The sequence below is a fragment of the Oncorhynchus nerka genome, linkage group LG18 (genome assembly GCF_034236695.1).
Source record: "Oncorhynchus nerka isolate Pitt River linkage group LG18, Oner_Uvic_2.0, whole genome shotgun sequence".
Classification (NCBI taxonomy): domain Eukaryota; kingdom Metazoa; phylum Chordata; class Actinopteri; order Salmoniformes; family Salmonidae; genus Oncorhynchus; species Oncorhynchus nerka.
In genome coordinates, this window is record NC_088413.1 from 53,507,661 (window position 1) to 53,531,176 (window position 23,516).

The window sequence follows — 23,516 nt, forward strand, 5'->3', positions numbered from 1 at the left end:
TGGCAGGACGGGGAGCCTGTAAACGAAGACGGTTGGTAACTCTGAGCTCATTTTAACTCAATCTGCCACTCTGTTTGACAGATAACCAGATGCCAGACAACATTGGAAGCTGCTTTAAGAACAGTGAGTGACCTTTAGAGAAGTTTGGATCCAGTCCTGGATATGATGTGAGTGCAGCAGTGGGTGGGAGATGGAGTGGTTACGTACTGCCCTCTGGTGGAGACAGGGTAGAATCACCCAAATTTCAATTGTTGCAGATACAGAAAATTACATATTTTAGCTTTAAAGTGGTATCCTGAATGATTTCTGGTCCTCAGTAATCATTACTGCCTCGATGTTTGAATAAGTAGGAATATAATATTATAACTCAAACCTTAAATAAAAAGTATTTTATTTTTTAAAATAAATGCATTTCTTTGCAGTCTGAAAACAGCAGGCCATGCACTGCTGCTCTGGACATTGGGGGCAAACAAAAAACAACATTATAGTAGGAAAAAAATAGGCTAAGCTTCCTTCTCTTCAGTTAATTTACGCTCGTTTGTCTCAAACACTAGGTTCCATCTCAACTAAAAGGGTCTCCTTCATACCAAAAACATTGTTCAAAGAAAAGCTACAATGGTGATCAAATCTGAAAATTAAGTGATATATATTTTAAAGGCACTGAACAGAGTAAGAGTTTGATAGCCTAGGGAAGTGTCATTGGTGACATTTTACAGAGCTAGAGCGCAAATTCAGTGCCCCAAAAAAAGAGGCAAGAATAGAAATTAGCAATGTAATTCTGCTTATAGGAGAAGCAAGAAGAAAAAAGTACATTGAAAAGCCCTTTTATCAATGTTTCTGAGTATAATAATGATAATAAGTAGTGTGAGACAAATCTTCATTAAGTTTCTACCAACCTGGAGTTTGAGACTAGTGTTATCTTCATATATAGATCATGTTAACTCAATAAGACAGTAACATTGGCAGGCACAAATCTTCATACTACACAATGTTGACTAATGGCTCCCCGCTCTTATCTGGAAACAAAAATACACCCCACCCCCCCCCAAAAAAAAGCAGCAACAAAAGAACAACTGTACAATTCAATTAAACCTGTGTTTTTACATAAGTTACAAAAAATGAATACTTCATTTAATGTTCCTTCATACCGAGGAAAAAAGAAACCCGGACTTTGCATAATTCATTCTTCAAACTTGGTGACCTATTGCTGGTGCGTAACAATGAAAACGAGAACTGAATAATAGTAATACTATACGGTGTAAGATAAAGAACGTCGATAACATAAAGGAGGCGGCTGCATTTGGGAACGTTGTTATTGGTAATATCCCTCCAGCTGTACTATTCATGCACAATGCAATGGCAAGGGTCTGAGTCTCAAGGCAGAGCTGAGGCCTTTCCTACATGCTGTGGGCATCTGACAACCCTATGTGGCTGGCAGCATGTACCTGAGCCACATCATTTGGCCAACAAGTCTTCATGGCACCACATGTTCCATGACAATAACATACTCATTCGCATTTTCAGTAATTACCTCAGGACTTGTCAACATAACCAGAAAAATAACTTCTCAAACAGAGTATCCTTGAGTGACCCCATCTAGATGATCAAGCACCACACTGACATATTTTAGCTGTAAGAACTAGGCATGGTTATTCAGGTGTTTACAGAACACATTGTAGGACATTCACCCTGGTTGAGCTCTGTGTATATTCAGAACCGTTTTTTCTGACATACTAACTAATCAAGACAACAGTAAAACACGATTGTAGGTGAGCACCAAGGCTGGTTTCAACTCTTCAAGCACACTACTGAACACAGGGGAGAGGAAACTGCCACTGGAGGTATGCTCAGAAAGAAAACACCATAAGAAAAAACATGAATTTAACTACTACAGCTTATTCATAAAGGGATCATATGTACACTGGAGAAGTGCTTACACGTGACTTCATATGGACTAGCTAAATCAAATGAAAATCCTTCATTGGGTGGAGAGGACAGTCTCTCCATGAGCTATGCGTTCCTCAGCCTTTCCTTAATGACGGAAGGAAATGACCCCATATCACTTCCTGTCTCTGCCGAGGAAGTAAAAGTGTGTCGCCGTTTTGCTGATACTCTAACTTTGGTGATTGCTACTGCCTATATTGATAAAGGGAGTAAATATGTGGGTGTACAATACGTGAGAGTGAAGTGGCACTCCGCAGCATAAATTAGACAGAGTATCATATCACAGGAGTAGCATGTGAGGCAAACCACTGGCCACTTCAAAAACTAAGTAGAGCAACACATCTTACTAAAATGCCAGATTAAAACAGGAAAACAAAACATGGATAAATAAATAATGTGATTCTTCATTAACACATGATTTTGTGGTCTGGTCGGATTACGACGACGTAGTGGAGTTGCTGACGGGCCAATTTGATCAGTTCCTTCAGGTGAGTCGGAGTACAGGGGGGGGGGGGGGTGTAGAAAAAGTATTTGTGAGGGAGAGGTCTCCTGACATGTGATACGTTCTCATGGACATAGCTTTGTGATAGCTGCTTGAGGAAGTAGACGATGTCCCCTGTGCATTGGAGAATGATGGGGGAGCCACAGGCAGGGTTTGGAGTTCAGAGAACATCTGGGCTGCAGCATTGCGCAAAATATTAGTGTTTACAAATACCTTTGTCAGCATTAACGCAACAAAAAATAAAGGGTGTCAGCTTCTTAACAGCAATAACGATAGTGGGCTGCCGTGTGGGCCTCTTCAGCACAGCTCCAAAATAAAACCAGCAAAAATATATAACAAATAAAATAAACTGATAAGATCTAGTCCCCACCATCCCTCCCCTCTTGACCCCTAATCTCTGACCCCTGGAATAGGGTAGTCAGACTCAGACCCAGCCGCTGGTCAGCTTGTAGAACATCTCCTCATCCAGAGACTCGTTCTGGTCCTTGGCGCGCGTGGACAAGAAGATGTAGCCTCCGATGAACTCATGTACCACCTTACAGTCCACCTCCGCACAGATGAAGGCCAGGCTGGGCTCATCTGCAAACTCCACCGTCACCTAGTGCACAGGGTGATCACACAGTCAAAACCATAGGACTTTACTGACAATTCATTTAGTAAAGATGAAAGATTTACATGTGAAATGCCATGTTAAGATGGTAAAGCGAAAACAAACTGACGGTGACTGTTTAGATTACTGAATGCATCGTCTCAAACTGTTCATTTCCTGGTCTATAAGTTGAAATTTGTACCATCTTGATCTCCCAGTTGACGTTCCACTGCTTCATGTTGGCGAACCTCCAAGTCTTGATGGCGTCGCCGGTGTTGGCGTCCATCCGGATCAGACGGTTGTAGGTGATGCCGATCAGCTCATCCCGCTTCCCACCCTGGAATCTGGGAATGACAGAGAATTCCAAGTGAGCACACTGCTTGGGATGTGGTTCTTGGAAGTAATATGATTATTGGATTTCAACCATGCATCTTTGTATGCGACAATAACATCTCTGTTAGCCATAAAACAACAAGTCCAAAAACACACAGACACCGAGAGAGACAGAGAGACACAGACTTGGGGAAAATGTCTGTTATGTTCTGTATGAAGAAGAAGAGAGAGGGACTCACTTGGCCAGGAAGTGAGTGATGCCAAACTCGGGTAGGGACTGCCAAGCCTGGATGAAGCGCATCTTGGCCTCGATCAGACTCATCTGGGCCACGTTCTGGTGGGCCTCCAGGATCCGGGCCGAAATCTGATTAACACATATTGAAAAGCTGTTGAACACGTGACACACCAACACCACCTCCACTCTGAAACCAAGCCCCAGACCAGCGCTGTTCAATGTTTGTCCTGGAGGGCTGAAACACTTCTGGTTTTCATCCTCCCTTTTTAATAAGGGACTAATTCAGACATGGGACACCAGGTGAGTGCAATTAACTACCAGGTAGAAACAAAACAAAAACGCATGTTTTTCAGCCCTCCAGGACCTGAATTGAACAGCCCTGCCCTAGACACAAAGACATTGGTCTACTGTGCACACATGGCCCCACCATCACCACACTAAAACCACGCTATAAACCCCTAAACCCAAAGACACCTTCCCGTAAATATAGGAAGGCACACAAGGTCACCGAACTAAAGTATGAACCAACAGTTGAGATCCCCAGAGGCCAGTCTAAGTCTAATGGCCCATGAAGTGCCTCCCCGCCCTGGCGCGAGTGTGTTTCTTTACAGCCCTAAAGTTGAGTTCGGAGCAAAGCAGCCCAAACCCATGGCGTATGAGTCAGTGGGATGAGGAGTAGGACAGATGCTGACCTGGGTCTTCAGGACAGACTCACCACTTGACCATCTTACTATCCCATTCAGAGTGTGTTAGTAGTTGAAGGAGAAATGGGGAAATGAGGCTTGAACAAAACTCAGTTAGCAATCACCCTTAGGAAAACTGAAACTTCCCAGTCTAAGACTAAAAGTGAAACAAACTAGCTATTGAGACTGTTAAACAACTACTACTATGGTAAATCAACCACGACCCCAAGACAAAGCCATTTCCACTTACCAGGTCCCTGATATAGCCTGGCTGAAGAGGGAGGGAAGCAGGGATGGAAGAAGAGTGCAAAAGGAGGGGAGGTAGAGAGAAAACAGAAAGGAAGAAAGAAAAACAAGCAGGTGAGAACAAGGCCATCGAGCAAAGAAAATAGCTCCAAAACAAAGCAGCAGAATCCGAATCAGAACAGGGTAAATGAACAGGAGAGTTGAGGTCTGAAGGATCATGCAGCAGTCTCCACGTGGAGAGAAAGCAGCAGCAGTCACAGTACAGTATCTGTCAGGGCAAGCAGAGGGTTTAGTTATTTGGACACAAACGATTACAAACTGATTTACAAGTTTGAAACATTTAATTGGAGTAATTATTTCTTGAAAGACCTGGGTGACAGTTGAAGGTTTTATTTTACACTTAACTAGCTTGAGTACTATACTATAGGGCAGGCCAGTAGCCTTGTGTATGCTATTCCCATTATGTCCGCCAGGTGGCAATACCTACCAAGGCATCACACAGCTGTAGTATAGAGAGCTACAGCTCTCTGGATTTGGTTAATTAGCAAAATCCTGGTGTTTGTTATTTGGCCTCTCCAGTTTGCTTTCTCTTATGTAAAACTGTATGTTTGGCTAGGAAGTTAAGAAACCATCGATAAATTCCTGTGCGTATCTGCTGGGATTGGAGCACGAAGTCCCATGGGGAGGGGTTGAGAAGAGGAAGTCCAGTTTGGGGGGGGGGGGGGGTAAAGGGAGAGGCAGTACCCTGAAAACATCTCTCCCACAGCACAACTAGCTGACTGACAGAGTGGCTCAGCCTAGCTTACCATTCTGCATTCCCAGGCAGAACTAATTTCCTCAAACTCCCCTCCCAAACACACACAAAAACTACAGAACAAATTCGCAAAAAGCACACAATGCTCTACAAAACTTCCTTTGCTAATCCCACTACCAGTAGCCCTGTCCAGCCAGAGATGAAAGGAGTGTTTCATGAGGTGTCCTTGGGCCATCCCTTGCTTGCCTAGCTAGGCTCAGTTGGGTTAGAGCTCAGAGCCTCACACTGAGACAGAGACGGGCCAGGACCACAGCCACATACAGACAGACTGCCCCACAGGCCTGGGTAAAGAGGCTAGGAGGGGTGAGAATTTGAATGAGATCTGAGTAGGAGGCCCATCACACTACAGACTATACACACACACACTCACACTCCTATCCTGTTTTTAGGCAGCAATGCCAAATAAACAAGTTTGGCTCTTTCTCATTACTTTTTTTAGAACAAAAACACAATTTCAATGTGATTCAGTGGACACAGTAATGACTGTTTTAGGATGTCCACCCAGGATAGACATTTCCTGTTTGATGAGCTCTCCCCTCCTTCCTTCTCACTCACACATCAGGAGTGGTCTTTCCCCATGCTCTTCTCCTAGATGACCCAGTAACACGCCAGGCTGAAGCTATGGTTACAGTCCAAACCCAGACTAGTATGGAGTCATCACTTAACCACCAAAACACACACACCCACACCAAAATAACGTCCCACTTTTCCTATACAGCTTAATCAGAACCACATTGAGTGAGTCAGTGAGGGAAGGCCACTCCCCCTCCCATCTGTGGAGGCATGTGCTCTGCAGGTCTAATGTACAGTATATACATCAGCCTGTTATTTACATGGGAATTTGCTAAGTACAGAGCACAATTATACTGCCCCTTAAACAAGTTAATCTAATGCATAAATGTCACTTATCATTGGTTGGCTTTGGTGGTTTTGCCTCTGAGTTCTCAGTGAGACAACTCCTTTAGGTTGTCTGGATTTCTCTGGCTGCGTCACTCAATAGTCTTCAGTATTATATTATTTCCTCTTCTCCTTTCCTTCTTGAGCACAGATCTGGCAGGGCATGGATGGGTGAAATTAACATGGTGGACCTCTTTCCAGTCAACTAGCTTCCTTGCTAGTCACCTTTCAGTTATAATGACAGAAAGGAGACGAGGGAAGGAAGCTAGTTTATAGTAAGGAGATCGCCTTAGACCTTCACTTGTGGTAATCCTCCCTTTTAGACTGCTGAGTGCATGGTCTGCTGTCCTGGGTTCCCCTTAGAGGGAAGGTGGGAGCGAGAGAGGGAGGGAGGTTGCATTCCTGTGCAGGACAACCCAGACGCCAGGAGGCGCCCAGCTGGGGTGCATCGGGTAGGGGGTAAACAACAAACTACCCCTGGAACAATTACTTCCCCATTATCTCGGGTTGCTTTCTGCTGCCATAGCTTTGTCTGTTCACTCGCAGTGTATGTATCCACCTGCATGCATATTTGAATCCATGGCCATTCAGCTGTAGGCTACATAAATGGGGTCTCCTCTCCACACAGACCCTTGTTATTCCAGTTACCTGCTTGTTCTTGTACTTCTTCAGGTAGCGTGGAGACACCAGGCACTCAGAGTTTATGTCGTTGGTGACGGCTGGCTCCGCAATGAACTGGGGGTCAGGGTTCATGTGCTGCATCTTGAGGAAGGACAGAATGTTGTGGACCTCCAGATTGTAGGAGCTGTCTGCCATGGTCTTCCCCTTAGAGGCCAGCCGGCACGCTGCCATCCAGTGGGCATACTGCTTCTCCTGCATGGGGAGGGGAGGGAGTAGACAGAGAGAAGGATGGTGGTTATGATTATAAGATGACTATATGGACTGCATTTACAGTATCAGTGTTTCCCCTGGGGGGGGGGGGGGGGGGGGGGGGGGGGCAAAGAGCCGTACTCACAGCGTCACACCGCAGCCAGATCTCGTTCATGCCGTCAGCTACCGGGATAAGTAACTTGATGTTGAATTTCTGAGCAGAGATGTTGACATCTGGTGTCACCTCGCAACCTACAAAAACACGAACAGTTCAGAGAGAAAGGGGGCGGCAGGTGGTCAAAGCCATCCATCACACACCATTGGGGATCACACAGACTCAGGTCGTAAAGGAACTGTTGAATTCTTTAGTGAGTGTGTGTGTGTGTGTGTGTGTGTGTGTGTGTGTGTGTGTGTGTGTGTGTGTACTAGTACCTCTTAGATTCATTTGGAGAGAGGGTGTCCCATGAGCCTCCTCTTTGCTCTTGTAGCAGGAAATTGTGATGTCCTTGAACGTGCACCAGTACTGCTTGTAGCCTTTCAGTGTCAGTTTCTTTGGCCTGGAAAACACATAGAAGAGAGAGAAAAAGAGCGACAGGGGGGTAAGTCAGTTCTGCTTGAATCACAAAACACATAGCTTAGCAAAGCAAACCCAACCCCAGACACCAAGAGGAGAGCAGTCAAGCCACATAAAAAAGGGGGTGCTTTTTTCCACTTGAGAGGGGCCAAGTCTAACAGAAAAAGACGAGAGAAAGAGACAGCGAGAGCTTTCTCAGCCTCCTTCTGTGGTCCATATAAGAGTCAGTAGCATGAATGGGAGAGGAGCCAACGTTGGACATGAGTTTTAATGGAGAACAATTACTGTGGAAATACCTCTCAGTAATAGTCTACAGCTTATATTTTTACAACATTATTTAAGCTGCAAGAGCTACCTGCTTGTCAACACGGGCCTGCGGCCAAAAGGCTTTTATGACTAGGGCCAGGGGTTTTACTCACCACCTGACCTGACCAGGAAAAACTTTGGGCGCCTAGCTATGTATAAGATATTGCTCTGTACCCTAGTTAGAGACTATAATATAATAATAATATAACATATGCCATTTAGCAGATGCTTTTGTCAAAAGCAACTAAGTCATGCGTACATAGATTTTATTTATGGGTGGTTTCTTGAATCGAACCCACTATCCCGGTGTTACAAGGGCCATGCTCTACCAACTGAGCTACTGAGGACCACTATAACCCGTCATGAGCTAAAGAGGACCATTATAACTGGTCCTAGTCCTAACGTAAACCCGAATCACTGCAGTAATCAGTGTTTTTGATACATCCTGAGCCCCACCAATAAGCTGGTCCTGGGAACAAGCCAGCCCACAAACCCAATCCATACAGCCAAGTTTGATACTGAACAGACAACAGCTCTCCAATTTAGGCCCAAACCTTGTTTCCTGCTCCCATAGTATTAGATTTAACATCCCAGGGACAATGCCTTCTTTAAAAGCGCATGGCCAGTCATTAGCAAACATCAAGAAAGGGCTAAAATGAATCAACGGAGGCAGTCTGGAGAGTTAGGAGGAACTGGCTAGTTGGCGCTTTGCCACTATTCTAAGGTCAGTTTAGAATTTCCCCCTAATGGATTTTGGGATGATACACTGATCCTAGATCTGTGATTAAGACAACTTCTACCACCGAAGCAGTTGTTGAACTTACTTGAAGACTTTGACGTAGTCAGCCAGTTCGGGAATGGACGTGATATCACCCTGAGAGGAAGAGAGGAACAAACATGTTTAGTGCTGGTTGAATGGTTATTATTGAGAAAGGACAAGGACACGATTATAAAGCACAACTTTAACAACGACCTCAAGTTTGACTTTCTATGTTTGCAATGTCATCGCTCAGAGTTGCATATAAAAGAAACAGTTAGTTAATCAAGCTTCAACTTCCTCAGATAAGCTGTATAAACTTCAGTTGGTTGGGGCAGACAGTTTTAACAATGGCCAAATCATGTGATATCCACTACCCATACAGAATTGACCAATAATTTATATATATACACTAGATAACTGACAGGGGGTGCTGTTTTTAAGCCACCGTACCTCCATCTTGGCACTTCCCCACCGTTGTAAAAAACTATTTTGGAATCTACATTTACATTTACATTTAAGTCATTTAGCAGACGCTCTTATCCAGAGCGACTTACAAATAGAAATGTCTTAATGTCTACATGTGTTTTTACCACATTTATTATATTACAGACACCTAATGCATACTTTAAAATTATATTATGTGAGCTAAACATAGAAATAATCAAATATATAACATTCTCCTTAAAGTATAATTGTTAGAAAGTGTTAATGTTACAGTCCCCACTACAACAACAAAATACTTAAATACACGTCATTTTGTCCTTTAAATATTTAATTGAAATACTGTAGAATTCCATTCATTCTTGTGGAGGATCGCTATTACTGGGGAGTGCCAATATGGCCGACCGGTGGCTTTAAAGCCTCTCACTGACCAACACATAGCATCAGTCTTCTAGTCTTTATATACATCATTAGAACGTACACCTTCTGAAGTAGCTTTTTGCCTTGCAGTGAAGTTCTCACCCAGACCCTAATCAAACTTAAAAAAAAAAAAAAGTTTTAAGTGAGAAGTAGGCATTGGTCTGAAGCCGAAAAAGGAAATATACACCACAATGCGTACTTCACCAATGCTCTGTTTTCCAGCACACAGCTTGGACCTAATCTACTATAGTAGCTATGCTGGTCTATTTTACTACAAATAATGTGTAGGCAGGATGCTTAGGATTCAAACCTTCTACTACAACCTGAATAATTGCCATGGTTTTTACACCATAAGGTGCTTATACAACACTATTTCACAACATTATAATACAGCAAAACATAGCAATAAAAGTAAAGTAAAAGTACACAATAATGACAAATGGCAACTGAAATAATGTAGTTATTAGTATTTATTTTATATTAACAGCTGATTTTCCAGAGGGAAGCGAAAAACCAGAGACCCATTTAAGCTAATATATGGTGTAAACTGAATTATTTTTCACTGATCTCTTGTAACAATAAAAACGAGAAAGCTACTGGAAAATACACAAAATAATCAACATGTACCTATTAACATGAAAATTTACTTTAAAGTCTACTGAAGAAAGGCCTAGTAGGATACTACATTACCTGTAAACAATATTGAGTTATTACAAAATATACAATGTACAATCGTATATTCATCAGATATAGTTCAGGGATGGCCATAATTGCTCTTTAAGCGCTACAGGGTTATGCAGGATTTATTGTTCAAGCACAGTTCTACCACACCTGACTGTACTATTCAAGGTCTCGATGAACAGCTGAGGTCTTGATCAACAGCAGAGTAGTAAAATCAGGTGTGGTAGCACGGGGCTTGAACAAAAAAAGCCTGCATAACCCAGTGGCTTGTCAATAGCAATCTTGGTAACTCCTGATACAAACACTGTGGCAAACTGCTGAGAAACACCTGTAAAATACAAAGTCAATAGACAAGTACAAAACACTTTTACGAACACATATTTACAAATCTGACATTGGATTGGCACACTAAATCCTTTAGGTACAAATGCTCTTAGTAATGCTGTACACAGCTGTCCAACGGCAGTAAAAGAGCACACATTTGTAAATGGCACTATAAATATGAAAACAGATGGGAGTACTCATTTGCAAGAGAACATAGGCTGCTTAAGTACTACTGATAGTGTACAATATGCTTAAGATGAGTAAGTCACCTTTCAGCTCCACCCAGGCCAGCTTGAGAAATGTCTTAGTTTCTCAAAAGAAAGTGGCGTCAGAAAAGGAAACGTTTACGACCTGTGCAATTTATTGTGTGCATTTGTACTGTAGGGATGGAGTGCGTGTTTTGGGAAAGGGAGGGGGGTCAAAATCTATACACACAGAGAATGGTCAAAATATCCCCTCCGGTAGGTGAACCCAGGACCTTCAAATCCGAAGGGCAGTGATGCCAACCGTTATGCTACGAACCCTGTTATAGATACATCAACTTAACACTATTTAATTGGATATCCAGGTTCCCAGGTCAGCAGTTTACACAGTGATTTCAGCCATATGAAAAACCCTCCATAGCAAAATATACCTAGCTACCTTCCTTTTGCTTCTCATCCAACTGGTGTAAGCTAGCTAACTAGCTACAGCTGCTAGCTTTCTACTAGTCAAGTTGCTCTACCCGGGCTGCGGTCCAAAGCCACTCACAATCCTCAAATTTTGTGGACACTTCTGATGACGTATCATGATGTCTGACAAGTATACACTTGCAGGGCGAGGGAGGAAGGAATTATTTTTAAATGGACCATCCTTGGCCGGAAATTCGTCACTCGTTTATCCTGTGACGATTGTGTTTTCAGCCACCGGTAGCTTGTGTGTGTGCTTTATATGCGCTATGTCAATTATGAGTGCATGTCTATGTATATTAAATATATTATTATTCACCTACTGTATGATCGCTATCAAATTAAATAACGTTAGCCTGCCTAGCTGGAACTTCTGAAGAAGGAAAATGTTTTATTTCTACAATTTCCAAAAGATTTAAAAATATATATATTTACGCGACGTGTTTGTGCCGTCATGTGCATTAGTAGTACAATTTCAAACTTATTTGCATTTGTTTTTACTTACACTTGTAACGTAAACGCACTCCATTCCGTGCAACTGCAACATTAAAACGAGGCTACAAAGAAAACTAATGGGACTGTAGCGACTGTGTTGATGTCAAAATCGGGGGATGTGAACTAGGTTTCTATTCAAGGGGTGATTGACATGGTAATGGCTCTATAGTATTGGAGATAAGTTGAATAAACTGACCCTCCGTTACATCTTGACGTGTCATGTCGTAACGTTTAGCACGCATAAAGGAACTATTTCTGTCTCACAATCTCTCTCCACCAGGTGTAGCACTTCTATCATCCTTTAAAAAACAAGAAATTAACAGTGACGGGGGTAAGGGGGGGGAAACCTAGTAAATTTTTTCGTCATCATTGCATGCGATCATCATTCTCAAAGCCGCTGTTTACTTCGAAGATCACTTTAGCACCGCCCTAAAAACACGATTCAAATTCGACACAAACCTTCAAATAGGTATGTAATGACACATTATATAAACTCTTTATAGTGTTTTATTTACATTTTAAAGGCGATAAGTTGGACAGATCGAGTGAAAAAAACATACAACATCTCTCCTTCTCGCTATCACGCATTAGTTTCGCTTCCCCACCTGCCATTTTTAAAAAGACCCGACGGGGCTCATTGCCTGCTTGAATTATGCAGAAATGGGCAGTGTTTAGGTCATGTAATTGATGCTGTTGGAAAGGGGAGAAATTGTGCTTTACAATGGTATGGACATTACCGTTCATCTGGAAGTATTACGTTTTGGGGTGCTAAAATAAGGGCGATTGTACGGACCAAGGCGATGTACGAGTTTACGGTATGTTGACTTCTCCATTGATGTTGTTTTTAAGTTTTCCGAGACTTTCCTTAGCAGATGTACAATCGTCGCAAATTGAATTATGGGGAGTTTCAGGCCCCAGAGTGAACATAATTGTACACTCACAAAGCCGACTAAAAATGAGGGCTGAGGGACTTACGCTGCAAACTTCCCTTGCTTGTCTAATCATTTGGACCACCCTCCAAGATGGCAACGGCGATTCCCCAAGGGCATAAGGAGGGTAAGTGGACGAGGGTGTGTCTTCTAAGTGTTTTGATCGCAGCCCCGGTTTTAGAACTCTGAGATTTGGCAAAAAAATATTAGCATTGTCAGAAATTAATTTTCAGAAAAAAAGGTAGCACATTGATTTTTATTGGGCAGAAATGTGCATGTAGTGCCAATTAACTTATCCAGTCTAAATGGATCTAAGTCTAATGGTCACCATATGGACGCTGTAGCCTCGTTTTAATCTGACGTCTAGAATTTGAGCTAGGTTTGGGCAAAAATAATTCTGACAACCGTAATACTAACAAGACCCCGTCAACAATCCAGTATAGTGGTTCTCGGTAACGGCCGGATGGATTATGACGAGAGGTGTGTTGTGTACCTCAAATGTTCATCTACATTGGTGTCATATTGGCATAAATATGATGGTAGAGAGATTTGAATTTAACATTCCGATTCAACCATAATATACCACTCTGGATGTGCCCATTAACATTTGCTCTAATTGAATGTACCACTAGAGTAGCATTGAGGTAAAGTACAGTAAATTGCATAACTAATGTGTTTTACAGTAAAGTGCAGTAGTTGTACCAGTGTATTGAGGTCTTGCCTCCCTTCAGGGTGATCTCTGGATCTGGCAGGGTTAGGGTTAGTAGAGGACAGTAAGGTGTAGTACCAGGGTGATCTCCAGGTCTGACAGGGTTAGGGTTGGGGTTAGTATAGGACAGTAAGGTATAGTACCAGGGTGTTGGAGGTCTTGCCTCCCTCCAGGGTGATCTCCAGGTCTGACAGGGTTAGGGTTGGGGTTAGTATAGGACAGTAAGGTATAGTACCAGGGTGTTGGAGGTCTTGCCTCCCTCCAGGGTGATCTCCAGGTCTGACAGGGTTAGTGTTGGGGTTAGTATAGGACAGTAAGGTATAGTACCAGGGTGATCTCCAGGTCTGACAGGGTTAGTGTTGGGGTTACTATAGCACAGTAAGGTGTAGTACCAGGGTGTTGGAGGTCTTGCCTCCCTCCAGGGTGATCTCCAGGTCTGACAGGGTTAGTATAGGACAGTAAGGTGTAGTACCCGGGTGACCTCCAGGTCTGACAGGGTTAGGGTTAGTATAGGACAGTAAGGTATAGTACCAGGGTGTTGGAGGTCTTTCCTCCCTCCAGGGTGATCTCCAGGTCTGACAGGGCAGCATCCACCTCGTCCACCGCCTTCTCACTGTTGTTCATGTGGTTGTCTGACGACATGATGGACAGCTTGTTGATGTGGTACTGGGGGAGAGAGATAGAGAAAAGGGACTAATGTTTAGCCAACAGTCCTTTATGTCATGACTGTGAATAATGTGTCAACACCAGTCTCCTGTTTTATATTGTGAATTTCCTTACTGGTAATGTAACTTTTCTGGTTTGCTCCACTGGCGTCCGTTTCTGTGTACATTGGTAGAGATTTCCTCGTCCCTTTCATAGCATATGAAATGGTAAAAACACCCAAAAATACCTGCTTGTCCAATAAATACTTTTTGAGTTTCTTTGGGTGTTGTAGAAGTGAGTACCATGAAGCACTAACTGTTGATTAACAATAATTACTTTGAATTCTTTGAAATTAGTAAAGAGGGGGGGGGGAGAATATTTAGTTGATGAAATTAGTGACTGTAAATGTGTCTTTCCTTGGAGCACATGTGAGTAGTGCAGACTTGGGACATTGCGTGCAGCATTTCTGCATTGATTCACAATGGAAATACCATCTAGACTGGTCAGAATCCTGTTTGTTATATTGGGACGAGTCTCTGGCCTGGCCATTCATTCACACTATCCTCTGGACCAACAGAGCCAGTCTCACCATGTTATGTTCTGGTCTACCCACCCTATGCCTCAACAACACTAAGACCAACTTGTTGACTAACTGTATTTATACTGTCAACCCCCCCACCTCCTACTCCTCCTCCTCAATATGAATGAACAGCTGCCTAGAGGGAGCGAGTGAGTTAGAGAGACAGTGTGGGGGTGAGAGAGAGGTAGAGGGAGAGGAAAAGATAGGCATATTTCAGGACACACTGCACTTCTGTGGCCATAGCCAGCTAGGGTTTCAGAATGTAGGACAAAGGCTTCTCCCTCCATGTCACCATCTCTGACGCCCACGCTCTACTGACACTGGGGAGAGGGGGATGGTGTGTGTGTTTCTGGTGCATACATGTGTATTTCTAGGGCATATGTTTTGTATGTGTAGGGTTGGAGTTGGGGGTAGTGGGCTAACAGGCATGCCGTGGGCCTTCATCCCCCAAATACAGTCATGTTTACTGTGCTGAACATGGCAGGCTAATCGCTATACTTTGCCACACGGACATATCCAGGTGATAGGCAGAATCCCTGGACACAGAGACCATTCAACTCTTACTGTAATAAACCCACCCCTTCTCTTCCTGCCTGATCTCCTCAGTGGCACCTTAGCCATGACTGTCACAGCTACCATTAACTTAGCAAGAGATAACGATAGATAGTGGCGCTAACAGACAGGTAGCGACATGCTAGCTGCTAATCCAAACACACTACAGATTAGCATCTTGAGCATCTCTTCAGGGGGGGGATGAACCACTAAACCGACAACCAATGATGTATTAATAAACACCTCGGCTCCTGTTGAAGACTCTAGCAGTGTCACCTTTCAGTGTAATTGGGGATATTGAGGAATGTGTAGGAGATTACAGGTTGGTTGGAGTGATCCCTCCAGTGGGGTGAGTCCGGTGGCTACTCTATAATTACCCGTTGGGGAGAGAACACACTGGCGTCCCCATGTCCTGTCCCTCAGGCTTTACGAGGATCGGAAATAGCAGGGCTGCCCTGGTCTCAGGGAGCAACCCAAAGGGACACAAGAGACTCGGATCCCCACACCCCCCCCAAAATCATACCTTCACTGTCCTTCCCGCTCTTCACTATTCCTCTTATATTACACAACTTGTATAAAAGAAGCAGTGACATAATCAATACGTCCACAGAAGTTAACTATGGTGTTGAACAGCACTTGAACAAGTCTAAAGTGTCAGTGACGTGTCTAGTCTAACCATCTTCAATGACAGGTATCTGGAATGGGTTGTTTCTAGAGCCAAGGCATCACAGACAGGATCATTTGGTTTAATTGTAGTTGCTCCATGCAAGCATACAGCCTTGCATACAGTTATCAGGGGGACCATGTTTCTGTGTACTGCTGCAAAGGTGGAAAGTTTTAAGTTTCTCAGAATACACATCACAGACACACTGAAATGGTCCACCCACACAGTGTGTTGACTTGTCACCTAAAACTCTCAAACTCTCAAACTTTTACAGATGCACAATTGAAAGCATCCTGTCGGCTGGTATGGCAACTGCACCGCCCACAACTGCAAGGCTCTCAAGAGGGTGGTGCAGTCAGCACAACGCATCACCGGGGGCAAACTACCTGCCCTCCTGGACACCTACAGCACCCGATGTCACAGGAAGGCCGCTGCCTGTTCACCCCCCGCGACCATCCAGAAGGCGAGGTGGTCAGTACAGGTGCCTCAAAGCTGGGACCTTCTATCTCAAGGCCATCAGACTGTTAAACAGCCATCACTGACACAGAGGCTGCTTCCTATATACAGGTCTCAAAATCATTGGCCACTTTAATAAATGGATCACTAGTCACTTTAATAATGTTTACATATCTTGCATTACTCATCTCATAAGTATATACTGTATTCTATACCATCTTGCCTATGCCGCTCGGTCATCCCTCATCCATATATTTATATGTACATATTCTTATTCCATCCCTTTAATTAGACTGGTCTGTATTAGGTAGTTGTTGTGGAATTGTTAGATTACCTGTTAGATATTACTGCACTGTCGGAACTAGCAGCACAAGCATTTCACTACACTCGCATTAACATCTGCTAACCATGTGTATGTGACCAATAAAATGTGATTTCAAGCAGACCAGTCACCCACCACGTCAGTGTCAACACTGGACAACACACCAATTCAAATAATTTGCTGTTCTTCTGTTCATCAGGCAGTGAGACCATGGAGAAGATAATTGGCCTGATTGAGGACTGCAGTAGTTAACATGATCCCTATACACACGCACAAACAGATAAACTGACACACATACATTACACAGGTCTCACCTGCAGGGCAGCAAACATCATCATCTCCTCCTCGGTGCACTCTATTTCCTCCAGCAGGATGGCCCACTTGGCCTGCTCATAGAGCTGGTTCACCCGGATGGCATCATACTGCAGTGGGAGAACAAATACTGTTAGCCCTGGCACCAAGCCTGTCTCTGCACAAGCACAGATCCACACACAAAGCACTCCGAGACAGTCCAGCTGAGAAAACAGGACAGCCCAGAGGGGTACTTCCTCCTCTCCACACCCCCCAAAATCTGTCAGCTGCAGATGCTGAAGGCTGGTGGGGAGTTGTGTGTGTGCGCATGTTTAAGTGTGGCATTAACATGTTTTAACCACTCATATAAAACAATTGTAGACTATCAGGTACTCAGCAAGAAGCTATGATTTCTCCATTACTGAAACAGGACCCAGATGGTAAAAATAAAGATCCAGTCAACCTAAAACAAACTGGAGACACCCTACTCTTGTGTTGTGATGCCAAAATCCTAGCAAAATGCATGGCGTATAGAATTAAAGGTATTGTCGGATATTATTCATCTATCGGACAGTTTTATTTTTTTATTTTTTACATGCCAGTACATTGGAGATAATATACGACAAGTACCGGAAACAATAGAACACTATGAATCTGGGAATCCAGGCCCGGTATTCAAAGCTGACTTTGAAAAGGCCTTTGATGAAGTATGACTGGAATTTATATATAAATGCCAGAACTATTTTAATTTTGGAGAATCTCTTATGCAATGGGTTAAAGTTATGTATAGTAACTCTAGGTGTAAAATAGTAAATAATGGCTACTTCTCAGAAAGTATTAAATTGTCAAGAGGAGTAAAACAAGGCTGTCCGCTAATCTATTTATTATGGCCATCGAATTGTTAGCTATTAAAATCAGATCCAACAATAATATCAAGGGACTAGAAAGCAGGGCTTAAAAACAAAGTTGTCATTGTATGCTGACGATTCATTTTCTATTTTAAATCCGCAATTTGGATCCCTGCACAGCCTCAGAGGATCTAGATCATTTTCAAACCTCTCTGGATTAAAACCAAATTAACATAAGTGCACGAGATTACGTATTGTATCTAAAAAAAATGCAACTTTGACATTACCGTGTAGTTTACCAATAAAATGGTCTGACGATGAAGTGGGCATACTTGGTGTAAATATCCCAAAATAAATAAATTCTCATTACAATACATTTTAATAGAAAGTTAATCAATTGGCAACCATGGAAAGTACAACACCTGTCTATTTGTGGAAAAACCACCCCGATTAATTATTTAGTCATATTTACTTTTGGCCCTGCCCACACCTAACGACCTGTCTCTTTTTTTTTACAGTGAATTCGTTAAGTATTCAGACCCCTTTGCTTTTTCCACAGCCTTATTCTGAAATGGACTTAAATCGCTTCCCCCTCTCATCCAGCTACACACAATAACCCATAATAAGAACACAAAAACAGATTTTTAGAAGTGTGCAATTTTTTAAATGAAATATCACATTTACATAAGTATTCAGACCCTTTAATCAGTACTTTGTTGAAACACCTTTGGCATCGATTACAGCCTTGGGTCTTCCTGGGTATGACACACAATCTTGGCACACCTGTATTTGGGGAGTTTCTCCCATTCTTCTCTGCAGATCCTCTCAAGCTCTGCGAGGTTAAATGGGGAGCGTCGCTGCACAGCTATTTTCAGGTCTCTCCAGAGATGTTCGATCGGGTTCAAGTCCGGGCTCTGGGTGGGCCACTCGGGGACATTCAGACTTGTCCCGAAGTCACTCCTGCATTGTCTTGGCTGTGTGCTTAGGGTCATTGGCCTGTTGGAAGGAGAACCGTCACCCCAGTCTGAGGTCCTGAGTGCTCTGGAGCAGGTTTTCATCAAGGAGCTCGCTGTACTGTGCTCCGTTCAGCTTTCCCTCGATCTTGACTAGTCTTCCAGTACCTGCCGCTGAAAAACATCCTCACAGCATGATGCTGCATCCACCATGCTTCACCGTGGGGACGGTGCCATGCTTCCCCCAGACGTGACGCTTGGCATTCAGGCCAAAGAGTTCAATCTTGGTTTCATCAGACCAGAGAATCTTGTTTCTCCTGCTCCGAGTGTCTTTGGGTGAATTTCAACAAACTCAAAGCGGGCTGTCATATGCCTTTTACTGAGGAGTGGCTTCCGTCTGGCTACTTTATGGTAAAGACCTGATTTGTGGAGTGCTTTCAATGAGCGGGACACTAATCCGGAAGCTTGTAAGAAATCCCGCTATGGCCTCAGACGAACCATCAAACAAGCAAAGCGTCAATACAGGATTAAGATTGAATCCTACTACACCAGCTCTGACGCTCGTCGGATGTGCAGGGTGTGAAAACTATTACAGACTACAATGGGAAACGCAGAGGTGAGCTACCCAGTGACGCAAGCCTACCAGACAAACTAAAGAGACAAGCAAGACTGAAGCATGCACAAGAGCACCAGCTGTTCTGGATGACTGTGTGATAACGCTCTCGTTAGCCGATGGGAGCAAGACCTTTAAACAGGTCAACATTCACAAAGCCGAGGGGGCCAGACTGATTACCAGGATGTGTACTCAAAGCATGCGCGGACCAAACTGGCACACGTCTTCACTGACATTTTCAACCTCTCCCTGACAGAGTCTGTAATACCTACATGTGACAAGTAGTGCACCATAGTCCCTGTGCCCAGGGAAGCGAAGGTAACCTGCCTAAATGATTACCGCCCCGTAGCACTCACGTCGGTAGCCATGAAGTGCTTTGAAAGGCTGGTCATGGCTCACATAAACAGCATCCTCCCGGATACCCAAGTCCCACTCCAGATCACATACCGCCCCAACAGATTCAGATCGCACTCCACACTGCCCTTCCTACCTGGACAAAAGCAACACCTATGTGAGAATGCTGTTCATTGACTACAGCTCAGGGATTAACACCATAGGGTCCTTAGCATAGTAATGAGCTTTGTGGGCACTAGGACTAAACACCTCCCTCTGCAACTGGATCCTGGACTTTGATGGGCCGCACCCAGATGGTAAGGGTAGACAACACGTCTGCCACCCTGATCCTGAACACTGGGGCTCCTCAGGGTGTGTACTTAGTCCCTTTCTGTACTCCCTGTTCACCCATAACTGCGTTGCCAAACATGACTTCAACACCATCATAAGTTTGCTGACGACAACAGTGGTAAGCCTGATCAACGATGAGACAGCCTATAGGGAGGAGGTCAGAGAAATGGCAGTGTGGTGCCAGGACAACAACCTCTCCATCAGTGTCAGCAAGACAAAGGAGCTGATCGGGGACTACAGGAAAAGGCGGGCCGAACAGGCCCCTAAAACGTCGACAGGGCTGTAGTGAAGCGGGTCGACAGTGTCAAGTTCCTTGGTGTCCACATCACCAACATACTATCAAGGGCCCAACACACCAACACAGCCGTGAAGAGGGCACAACAAAACCTTTTCCCCCTCAGGAGACAGAAAAGATTTGGCATGATCCTCAAAAAGTTCTACTGCACCATCGAGAGCATCCTGACAGGTTGCATCACCGCCTGGAATGGCAACTGCTCGGTATCCCCAAGCCATAAGACTGAGGAACAATTAATCAAATGGCCACTGGCCTTTTAACATTGACCCCTCCCCCCCATTTGTTTTGTACACTGCTGCTACTCGCTGTTTAATATCTATGCAGTCACTTCACCCCTACCTACATGTACAAATGACCTTAACCAGTAACCCCACACTGACTCCGTACCCCCTGTATATAGCCTCTGTATTGTTATTTTATTGTGTTACTTTGTATAATTTCTTTTACTTTAGTTTATTTGGTAAATATTTTCTTAACTCTTCTTGAACTGCACTGTTGGTTAAGAGCTTGTAAGTAAGCATTTCACGGTAACTTCCCCACTTGTATTCAGCACATAAAATAAAGTTTGATTTGATTTGCTGCAGAGATGGTTCCTCTGGAAGGTTCTCCCATCTCTATAGAGGAACTCTGGAGCTCTGTCAGAGTGATCATAGGGTTCTCGGTCACCTGCCTGACCAAGGCCCTTCTCCCGATTGCGCAGTTTGGCCGGGCGGCCAGCTCTAGGAAGAGTCTTGGTGATTCCAAACTTCTTCCATTTAAGAATGATGGAGCCACTGTGTTCTTGAGGACTTTCAATGCTCCAGACATTTTTGGGTATTTTGGTACCCTTCCTCCACACCCTTCCTCCACACAATCCTGCTCTGAGCTCTACGGACCATTCCCTCGACCACATGGCTTGGTTTTTGCTCCGACATCCACAATCAACTGTGGGACCTTATATAGACAGGTGTGTGCCTTTTCCAAATCATGTCAAATTAATTGACCACAGGTGGACTCCAGTCAAGTTGTAGAAACATCTGAAGGGTGATCAATGGAACCAGGATGCACATGAGTTCAATTTCGAGGTATAGGGTATATGTTTTTCTAAAAACCTGTTAATGCTTTGTCATTATGGGGTATAGTGTGTAGATTGATGAGGAAAAACATGTATTTAATAAATTTTAAAATACTGCTGTAACGTAACAGTGTGGAAAAAGTGGTATGAATTCTTTCCCGAATGGGGGATTGGAAATGATGCAGACAATTACGTTGATAGAAGCCACAATCTACCCCCTAAACATTTTTTAATAAAAAAGACTCATTTGATGGAAAGAATGGTCCACATACTGTACCTTGGGGTTGAGGTCAAAGAAGCTATGGTATTTAAACCGCAGGAGGAGCACCTCATTCTCCTTGACATCCTGCTCCATCAGAGACCTGGATGAGTCCATCCAGCCCTGGTTGATCTTGGCCTTGTCCAGGAGGGATTGGGGCTTGTAGAGCTTGGCCAGGATATCGGGCGAGGAGATTGGCTGGCTGACAGCGAGGATGCTGGGATTGCCCTCGGACAGGGGGCTGTCTCCAAACCATGCGGTAGTGGGGGATAGGGGGCTTCCGTCTCTGGAGTCATAAGTGGGAGTCATGGTCTTACTGTACAGGCCGGGACTGGAGTAGATGCTCCCTGCAAACCAGACAACACATGTTTAGTACCCTGGGGTAGACTAAGGAACATTGGGCTCAATTCCATTTCAGTTTGGGAGATTAATTGAAATTCCAATTTTAAAAAACTGAAAAGCACAATTCATTTTTTAACATTTTTTTTTATTCTTAGACTGGGATTTCAATTAACTTCCTGAATTGAAATTGATCCCAACTGTGTGACTGAGGTCCATGAAGACAAAGAAAAAGACATCACCATACCTGCAAAATATTGAACATGATTAAAAAAACATGCTCACAATACAGTCCACTGCAAAACAATCTACAAGACACACATTTGGTACCAAGCACAAGAACCTCCAAAAATTAAGTGAACATGGTTCCACAACACACATTTGCAGCCTGCAATTGACAGCAATGTGTCTGGTAGCACCACCTATCTGGTAGGTGGTCTTGATGCTCTGCTGTTGCTGCTGGGGAATGATGATGCGCTTTAACATGCAGATGTTGCACACGATCGTGGTCACATGGTCCACAACCTGCGAGGTGCACATGGCAAACTATACAGCACAACCAGCAGCATATAGGGAGGGATATGGGAATAGGGATGGGGCAGTGGAGGGTGGTACACCAAAGTGAGACAGCATGGTACCAAAAGCTAGCGTCACTCTGCTTTGTTTATGTTCCATTTTTGGAGAAAAAGGTGGATGTGTGTTTGGAGGGAGGAGTGTAGAGGAGTGTATGCACGTGGATGTATGGTTGGGGAGTGTGTGTAGAGAGATATGTGTATGTATGCAAAATGTTGTTCTATTTGGATTTAAGCAATTGCCAGCAAATAAATGTAAATAAAAATAGCCAAAAAACAAACAAATAACCAATCTGAAACCATGAAATGTCCTGTTGGCTGGCTTTGGCCAGTATGTTAGGGCATAGTAAAAGCCCACACACTATGCAAGTCTATAACTGACTTAATTCAGCCTTAAATTCTAAACAGGCAAATGACAAATCAATATAATGTTTGCAATATCTATTCCTAAATGGGTATGCATATTTTGTGACAAAATTCTAATGTAAAAGGTAATATATTGCATTATTTTCATGATTGAGTATGCATGACACCTGACAATTTGAAAAAGAAATAGCAGTGTGTTTAATATTTAATTTCCAATATACTGTCCAGTACAACACTAACACATTTAAAAATCAAATGTAAATGCTTAAAATGACAAATCATTACTCATGTTTGCCATTTCATTTCCTTGTCGTGACAAAAATCAAATTAATTCTCAGTTGCAATTGGCAATTCTTTTCCATACTCTGGGTGGTTTAAGACTGTCAAAATTCAAATTATCAATATAATTTGATAAATCAATCGCATTGCTTCATTTAGCCATTTCGTTGCGCCTTTATTTTCGATATGTAGGTGTAACATATCGAAAATAAAAACAAAGGCGCAAAAATAGCAAAAGTGAAAAATTTAACAATGTGACGTGGAAGAAAAAAAAGTGAAAAAAATCATAATAATTACACACATAAAACATTAAGAACAGCAGCT

The 23,516-nt window shown here is 43.4% G+C and overlaps 1 protein-coding gene across 6 annotated transcripts in view; it reads right to left on the reverse strand.

The window, feature by feature from the left end:
• Positions 1 to 374: 374 nt before the first annotated feature.
• Positions 375 to 23,516, reverse strand: part of LOC115146086 (fermitin family homolog 2) — an 84,669-nt gene continuing 61,527 nt past the window's right edge. For 4 of the 6 annotated variants that reach the window (XM_065004175.1, XM_065004174.1, XM_065004178.1 and 1 more), the window contains 11 exons: positions 21,655 to 21,983; positions 16,954 to 17,061; positions 13,952 to 14,086; positions 8,818 to 8,867; positions 7,546 to 7,670; positions 7,259 to 7,365; positions 6,892 to 7,116; positions 4,537 to 4,557; positions 3,608 to 3,732; positions 3,238 to 3,379; positions 375 to 3,044 (listed from right to left, as the gene is read on the reverse strand). In XM_065004175.1, coding sequence (XP_064860247.1) covers positions 2,871 to 3,044; positions 3,238 to 3,379; positions 3,608 to 3,732; positions 4,537 to 4,557; positions 6,892 to 7,116; positions 7,259 to 7,365; positions 7,546 to 7,670; positions 8,818 to 8,867; positions 13,952 to 14,086; positions 16,954 to 17,061; positions 21,655 to 21,983 — 1,541 coding nt within the window. In that variant the 3' untranslated portion in view covers positions 375 to 2,870. The remainder of the gene's footprint in view (positions 3,045 to 3,237; positions 3,380 to 3,607; positions 3,733 to 4,536; positions 4,558 to 6,891; positions 7,117 to 7,258; positions 7,366 to 7,545; positions 7,671 to 8,817; positions 8,868 to 13,951; positions 14,087 to 16,953; positions 17,062 to 21,654; positions 21,984 to 23,516) is intronic. The other 2 variants (XM_065004176.1, XM_065004179.1) reach the window with 1 other exon arrangement.